This window comes from Vicia villosa, linkage group LG3 (genome assembly GCF_029867415.1).
Source record: "Vicia villosa cultivar HV-30 ecotype Madison, WI linkage group LG3, Vvil1.0, whole genome shotgun sequence".
Taxonomy (NCBI): domain Eukaryota; kingdom Viridiplantae; phylum Streptophyta; class Magnoliopsida; order Fabales; family Fabaceae; genus Vicia; species Vicia villosa.
Genome location: NC_081182.1, coordinates 149,423,071 through 149,431,974, shown reverse-complemented (window position 1 = coordinate 149,431,974; position 8,904 = coordinate 149,423,071). Strand labels below are relative to the sequence as shown.

The 8,904-nt window shown below is 38.4% G+C and overlaps 1 protein-coding gene across 1 annotated transcript in view; it reads left to right on the top strand.

Annotated features, from left to right (window-relative positions):
- LOC131659150 (uncharacterized) overlaps nucleotides 1–8,367 on the top strand; it is a gene marked incomplete at its 3' end in the record, with an annotated part of 51,056 nt that extends 42,689 nt beyond the window's left edge. The window contains exon 2 of the mRNA XM_058928383.1: nucleotides 7,201–8,367. Within this exon, the coding sequence (XP_058784366.1) occupies nucleotides 7,201–8,367 (1,167 nt within the window). The remainder of the gene's footprint in view (nucleotides 1–7,200) is intronic.
- Nucleotides 8,368–8,904: the final 537 nt, after the last annotated feature.

Below are 8,904 nucleotides of genomic sequence, written 5' to 3'. Positions count from 1 at the left end.
TGCTGACATGTTTAAACTTCTTCTTTGGTTTTGGCAGGTCTATTGTGAATCCACAGATTAAATTATGCAAGTGTATGATGGCAAGCTTCATGGAGCTTTTGGTCAAGTCAAGCAAGGGAGTGTACCTTATAAAGTGGAGATTGATTAGGCAATTTGAATGAAATTGAAAACTCAAGGGATAGGTCTGGGAAAGGATTTTTTTTTGCAGCTTTTTTTTTTGTATTTGAGAATGAATTAGATATATATTTGTAATAGGATCTGAATTTTGTTTTGATGGGACACTTGTATTTTGTTAGAGAAACTTGTAACTTGAACCATGGATAAGTGGGAATGATGTTTATGTTGGAAGTATGAATATATCATCAGGTCTTGTAATGAATTTGGTGGATTTAAATGAAATATTATTCAACGCATCTTTAACATCATTCTCTCTTGCATTTCTAGTATTCAAATTCTTCTTTGATCTTTAGGACTTTGAGTCAATATCAACAAATATGACATGATGAAAACCATAAGGCTTGAAATGAACTTGAGCCAAAGAAACACGTCTCAAATATTCACATCTAATCATAATTCACTATTGACCACACCCACCGGTGTTCTTGGTACTTCAATCCAACAATTTTTGAATAAAGTCCCAAAGCAAATGACTTGTATTAAGTGATGAACCAAATCCACTTAATTAATGAACCTAACCCAAAGGCTGAGTAGAAATCCCTGATGATCATAATGCCATACTCCAAGATCCCTTTGATAATCACAAACTTACAGAGTAAGCTTTTAAGAAACCTTAGTTGAACCAATTTGTACAGTGTAGAGATCTTAATCATTGTGAAACCCTAGCCTTTTCCTTGGCCATTGATCTGCGATCCCAAGTGTTTTATTGAATGAATGAATGAATGATATGTAAATGCCCTAATGGAGATATGCAGGTGAAATGGGATGTATAAGCCAGTTAAAATAAGGGGTAGGACAAATTTGGGGTATGACAGCTGCCCCTATTTAATCGTCTTAAACCTGAAGGTGAGATTAGCGCTAGCCTTTCGAACATTCGAGGTAGAAGAAGATTAAATATCTAAGTACCAGAAATTTGTCCTGAAGAGAAGATGGTGTAAGTGTTATCCTTATTTTTAATTTTCTTTGTGATATCTGCTGGGGAAAGAGAATTTTTGTTTTTCTGGTGGAAAAATTTATAGTGAGTACTTGGAGTTGAATGGTGGTAGCTTGTAACGTGGTAGCGGTGCCAATACAAGGTTATCGAAGGGGATGGTTGTTACATGGGACAGTAATTGAAAGATACAGGTTTGACGGAGAGATAAGATAACACAGAGGAGTGTCGAAGCAGGATACAGACGAGCATCGAAAGAAAAACACAGACGAGCGTTCGGGCCAATACAGACGAGTATCGAAAGAAGATACAGACGAGTACCAAAAGAAAAACACAGACGAGTGTTTGGAACAATACAGACGAGTATCGAAAGAAGATATAGACGAGTATCAAAGAATAACACAGACGAGTGATTGACTCAATACAGACGAGTATCGAAGGAGGACACAGACGAGCGTCAAAGAATAACACAGACGAGTTTTTGAATCAATACAAACGAGTATCGAAAGAAGATACAGACGAGTACCAAAAGGATAACACAGACGAGTGTTTGAATCAATACAGACGAGTATCGAAAGAAGATACAGACGAGTATCAAAAGTATGACACAGACGAGTGTTTGAATCAATACAGACGAGTATCGAAAGAAGATACAGACGAGTACCAAAAGGATAACACAGACGAGTGTTTGGAACAATACAGACGAGTATCGAAGGAGGACATAGACGAGCGTCAAAGAATAACACAGATGAATGTTTGAATGGATACAGACGAGTATCGAAAGAAGATACAGACGAGCATCAAAGAATAACACAGACGAGTGTTTGACTCAATACAGACGAGTATCGAAGGAGGACACAGACGAGCGTCAAAGAATAACACAGACGAGTTTTTGAATCAATACAAACGAGTATCGAAAGAAGATACAGACGAGTACCAAAAGGATAACACAGGCGAGTGTTTGAATCAATACAGACGAGTATCGAAAGAAGATACAGACGAGTACCAAAAGGAGAAACACAGACGAGCGTTTGGGACAATACAGATGAGTATCGAAAGAAGATACAGACGAGTATCAAAATAATGACACAGACAAGTGTTTGAGAAGCATGATAGATGGACTCACTGGGGATTGGGAATTGGGAATTGGTTTTGAAATGGTTTGCCAGGACGGAAGGAAAGGATTCACAACATGGGGGTTGGACCTAAAAATTTTGTCCGCATGAGGGAAAGGGACCACAGAGACTAGTGACGACTAGACTCGACCCAAAAGAGAGTAGTGCATACTGAAGAATCACGGAGATATCAATGCTTGCAAAGCCTAAGAATTACATCAATCCCTCAGGCCAAAGGCGGGGTGTAACTCTTCAAGAGCGGCAATTATTCGAATTGCCACACACGAAGTATGGTTATTCAAACGATTGAAAAATGAGATGGGTTGAATTCCCACCCTCATTCACACTCTAATTTGCTCGTAGCACACGGGAAATAATCTCGGAGACAACGATTATGACGAAGAAAAACATTGTTTCCGATCCATTGGAGAGTAAAGACGAGACTTCTTCTGGGGATATAAATTACTTCGTACCTTCTGGGCGTATACAAACTGGCTTATGCATTGATGCATGTTTGAATTTTTCTATGGCGTAATGCTCCATTTTGATGGATATGCTATGCTTTTGAGGATGCAATGTTATATGCAATGAATACTATATGCAGAGTGCCAAATAAAGGCATTAGTGAGGTAGACACCATGGAGAATCCCCTTAGTGTTAAGGACCATGTAGAGATGCCAATAGATATTGGACTTTGACTCGCAAGATGCATATTCTTGTTATTGCCTTCCAGAATGTAGAATAACTTCTGACTTCCCACCACGCGCCACTGCTTGGAAGATTTTCAACTTGAGGAGGTTCCCTCGATTCACCATGTTGGGGATGAGAAATTCAGAGAAGGGGACCAGATTGGAGAAATGGAAGTAGAACAGCTCCTAGGAGAAATAAACTCCTATGCTTGAGGAATGGAACAAACTCTCAGGAGAAATAAACTCCTGTGCTCGGGGAGAGAATAAGTTTCCAGGAGAAATTCGACGCTCAGGGAGAGGCAAGATAACTCAAAAGATTGTGCCCCAAGCTTCATGACCCATGAAGGAATTTTCCCTAAAGGATCCTTGGAGAGATTTGTCGAATCTCGACGTAACTGCCCCAGATTGGTTGAACTTAAGAGAGATTCCTCGACTTGATTGCCCCAGATTGATCGAAGCTTGAAGAGATTCATCGACATGATTTCCCCTGATATGCTGAATTTGAGAGGTCAAACCTCGATTCAATTGCCCCTGATTAGGTACATCTCACTAGAATCCTCAAGCTTTCTTTGTTTTGAAGTCAAACAAACATGGAAACAACTTTACCACGCTCAATGGAGTCTTCAAACTCTTCCCCTCAGGGTAATCAAAGAAAGCATTAACTGTTCATGCCCAACGAAGTTTTTTAGAGAACATGCCCCTTGATGGTCAACATTTGAAATGATTAGCTTTTAAGGGTTGTAACTTGGCCGGGTTCACGGTTTTCAGAAAACAAAGGATTTTTAGGCTCAAAATTATTTGGTGCCCACCCCCTTCGTGATGTTCTCCATTCCTAGGTTCAATCAACTCAACTTGAGTGTTCATCCCTCACAAGAAATTTGGAATGGTTGAGGAATCAATGAGGTTTTTCGGACATGGCGGTCGCTCACCCTTTATTCTTCTGATTCATTATCACACGACTTTGTTCTCTTGCTTGGCAATTTCATCATCTTTTTTTTTTCGTGCTTGTTTTGCCATTTTTCATCCTTTTCTTCTTATTATTTTTTGCCCTTTCTTTTTGCTATATATTTTTTCGAACAAGTCGTGTGACCTCGCATTATCTTTGATTTGTTGGAGGTGGTTGCGACTGCCTTGCTCATTTGATTTGATGAACGATTACCATTGTGGTACCGTCATCTCTTGATCTCTTGATGGAATAAGGATAATCATTGCGGTTTTGACATTCCTCAACCTTTTGAAGGATAACCATTGTTGTATCCTTGGATGTGTAACACCCTATTTTTATTAGATTTTATTTAATTAGGATTATTTGATAATTGATAATTGTTTATGTGTTTTATTTAATTATTGTTTGCGCGATAATTATTTAATTGGGTGGCAATATGTTATTTAGCTAATTAATAAATGGTAGAATTTTATTTGAAATTAGTTAAATGGGCTTGGTTGAGGAGAAAGAGTATTAGGTGGGTTAAGCCCAATGAGATAATGAGAGTTAGAAGAGAATTTTATGAGTTAACCTAAATTAGATAGAAAGATAGAAAGAAAAGTAAAGAAGAGAAAAGGAGGCAAAAGAATAGAAGAGAGAAGAGAAGAGGATTGTAGATTCTTGAAGTTAGAAGGAGAAATTCAAGAGGTAAGGGTTTGAATACAAATTCTTGTAGAATCTATGATTGGGTAATATTGTATGTGTTAAAACATGTGATTTCACTTTGAGTATTTTCATAATCCATGAGATTTGTGTTGTTTGATGTTGTTTATGCTTGGAATGGGTAGAAATAACATGTCATTCATGATTCTTTACTTGATTCTATGGGTGGGTTTTGATTTATAACATGTTGGATGAAAAGAATGTAAAAACCTAACTTTGGGATTTGGGTGAAATTCATGGATTTGCATAATTAATGAAACTTTGATGAATTTAAGGATACATATGGGTTATGTGTATGATAGGTATGTGAAATTCGTGTGCAAATAATGAACTGAACTGTGAATTGAGTGATGAAATGAAAAAGAGGGAACTATGCTGAGTTTACACAGAAAATTCACTTCTGCGCTGTGTTCGCGACGCGAACGAAAGGTGGCGGCGCGAACTGAATGAATTCTGAAATGATTTGGTTCTGCCTTGTACTTCGCGGCGCGCACATGTGGATGCGGCGCGAATTGAATGCATTTTTTGAAATACATTGTTTCTGTCTGTTACTTCGCGGCGCGACCAAGGGTTGGCGGCGCGAACTATATTCAAAAATATTTTCTTGTTTGTTTAAGACTTGACTTGCATACCTATTACTTCTATATGTTCAATATGTATTATTAATTGATTAAATAACATGTGTGAGGTGTAATTGAATGTATTATGTAATGGAATGCTAAATGATAATTGTGATGAGATTGGATTGAATTGCATGTTGTGTAATGTTGTGCAAGGTTGGAAAGATGTGATTGTGTAGTTTAAGAGATAGAGAGATCGTCTTAAATGCATGAGTCTTGTTTTGTTGCACACGTACACAAGCATGAGTCTTTGAAAGTGGCAATGTTGGGTAATCTCGCGAAGGTTATTTACTTGTCCCAAACCTAACGAGTATGGGGTTTGAAAGCTTAACGAGTATGGGGGTTTGAGGTGGTTATCTAGTCTAGAGAGAATGACAATCGGCATGACCGGAAATGATAACGGAGGGATCCACATGCATATCACATCGAGTCACACTTGAGTCGCACGTGTCGGTATGAAATGTTGTTATGTGTGGTTATGTGGTATGAATGTGTGGATGTGAATTTGATTGATATGCATATATGTGGAATGATGAATCATTTGATATGAATTAGAGAATGTGATGAGAATGAGATATATGTGATTAATACATGTTTGATGTGAAATGAGAAATATATATGTATGAGTGATATATGTGTATATAATTAGAATCGTCAATATGTGAGATTGTGAATTTGGTTTTGATGCTTAATGGTATGGAACATGTTAACTTTATATCGGAGATAAATACATGTTTTGTGAAGAGTGATGAATTCTTGAAATGTATGCTTAATTATGTTGCATTTCCCATTATTATATTTTCTATTTAGAATTTGAATTCTCACCCTTCTGTTTGAATGTTATCCTTCGTTGATAACGTGCAGGTTCCGACGAGTAGTAGCTTGTCCGAGGATTTAGCCGAGGAGCTCCTGAGTTTGTTATTGGATTAGGTAGCAAGTCATATGCTCTGATCATGTAACACTTGGGTGGATTTTATTTAGACTCATGCTCATGTTTGGATATTGCTATTCCCTATGTTTGTTGGATATTCGGATGTATTTGTTTGAGATCTCGGATATGTTGTTTGAGGCTATGTGGCCAAGATTGTGGATTTAAATGTTAATTCGAATTTGGTAGATGAATATAGTATGGGATATATTCATTGAAATTTTAATAGCAATTCATTTGTTTTTCCGCAAGCGTTTATGCATAATGTATGAAAGTATGAGATTTACATTGTGTTACAAATATGATCTTTGCATATTGAGAATGTTGGATGTTTTGCTATAGGTTTTCATTGTGATGAAAATAACATTTGACGCCCTTTTCCTTTATGCATGCTTACTCTATTTGATTGTATGATATATTTGGGGTTAGAAAAGGGGTGTTACATTAGTGGTATCAGAGCCTGGTTGACCAGTTGGTCAGAGTCGTGAATGTCTTTAATTCCGTTGTATTAGATTTGTGTATCTGACACGATCGATATTGTTTTGTTTGTTTTGGGTTGTTGGTTGTCGTAGGACGATGGTTGCTGGAAGGAATGATGATGCCATTGCTGATGCATTGAGGATGTTGGCTGGATCTCTTGGCCAAATGCCTCAAGCTAATGCTGGAAATCGGAATGGTGATGATGATGAGTACCGTGCTTTAGGGAAGTTCCAGAGGAACAATCCTCCTATCTTTGAGGGTGAGCATGAACCGGATAAAGCTCAAGCTTGGTTGAAGGCGATTGAGAAGATTTTTTGAGTCATGAATTGTACCGATGCTCAGAAGGTGTAGTTTGGTACTCACATGCTGGAAAAGGAAGCTGAGGATTAGTGGGGGAATATGGCTCAAAGATTTGATGAGGAAGGCATTCAAGTTACTTGGGATCGTTTCCGCGATGCATTTTTGGAAAACTATTTTCCGGAAGATTGCCGTGGAAAGAAAGAAGTGGAATTCCTTGAGTTGAAGCAGGGAAATGGTACCGTGGCGGAGTATTCTGCTAGATTTCAAGAGCTTATCAAGTATTGTCCTCACTACAATACTATGAATGCGGAGAGGTCAAAGTGTTTGAAGTTTGTCAATGGTTTGAGACCGGATATCAAGAAGGCGATTGGTTACCAACAGATTACCCGTTTTGCTCAGTTGATCAATAAGAGTCCGATTTATGATGAGGATAGTAGGGAGAGTGCTTCTCACTACAAGGCGATGAATGATAAGAAAGGTCAATTCCGTGGAAAACCATACGACAATAAGAAGAAAGCTGGTTTTGGCGGAAAGCCAAGTGGGGGAGGATCTAGTGCTCCGATTAAGTGTTTTAAATGTGGAGTTGAGGGACATCGTGCTGTTAATTGTTCCAAAGTCGAGGTAACATGTTTCAAGTGTGGCAAGAGTGGTCACAAAGCAAACGAGTGTAGAGGTGGTTCGAAGGTGACTTGCTACAATTGTGGAGAGCAAGGTCACATTAGCACCAAATGTGATAAGCCAAAGAAGGAACAAGCGAAAGGGAAAGTGTTTGCATTGTCTGGTGCGGAGGCTTCTACCGATGATAGGCTAATCCAAGGTACGTGCTTCATTAATGGTACACCTTTGATTGCTATTATTGATACCGGTGCGACACATTCTTTCATTTCTTTGGGTTGTGCTAAGAGATTGAATCTTGTGTTATCTGATATGCATAGAAGTATGGTTATTGATACACCTGCTATGGGTTCTGTTTCTACTTCTTTTGTGTGTTTGAATTGTCCTTTGAGTATTTTTGGTAGAGATTTTGGGATTGATTTGGTCTGTCTTCCGTTAGAGCAACTTGATGTGATTTTGGGTATGAATTGGTTAGAATTTAATCGTGTGTATATCAACTGTTTTGATAAGACTATCATTTTTCCTGAGATTGGTGTTAAGGAAGATTTGTTTTTGTCTGCGAAGCAAGTTGGTGAATCTGTTCAAGATGGGGCTGAATTGTTTATGTTATTGGCAACCTTAGATGTGCATGAGAGGAGAACCATTGATGAATTGCCAATAGTTTGTGATTTTGCGGAGGTATTCCCTGAGGATGTAAGTGATTTACCGCCGAAACGTGAAGTTGAGTTTTCGATTGATTTAGTTCCTGGAACTAGTCCTGTATCGATGGCTCCATATAGGATGTCTGCTTCTGAGTTGAAAGAGTTGAAGAGTCAACTTGAGGATTTGTTGGAGAAGAAGTTTATTCGTCCTAGTGTATCGCCATGGGGTGCACCTGTTTTGTTGGTTAAGAAGAAGGAAGGTTCTATGAGGCTTTGTGTTGATTATAGGCAATTGAACAAAGTGACAATTAAGAACAAGTATCCACTTCCAAGGATTGATGATTTGATGGATCAGTTGGTTGGAGCTTGTGTGTTTAGCAAGATTGATTTGAGGTCTGGGTATCATCAGATTCGTGTGAAGGCGGAGGATATTCAGAAGACTGCTTTTAGGACGAGGTATGGTCATTATGAGTATTCTGTTATGCCGTTTGGTGTGACTAATGCACCTGGTGTATTCATGGAGTATATGAATAGGATTTTTCATGATTATCTGGATAAGTTTGTGGTTGTGTTCATTGACGATATTTTGATCTACTCCAAGAATGAAGATGATCATGCTGAGCATTTGAGGATTGTGTTATCGGTGTTGAAGGAGAAAAGGTTGTTTGCTAAGCTTTCTAAGTGTGAATTTTGGTTAAAGGAAGTGAGTTTTCTTGGCCATGTGATCTCTAGTGGAGGTATTTCTGTTGACCCGTCAAAG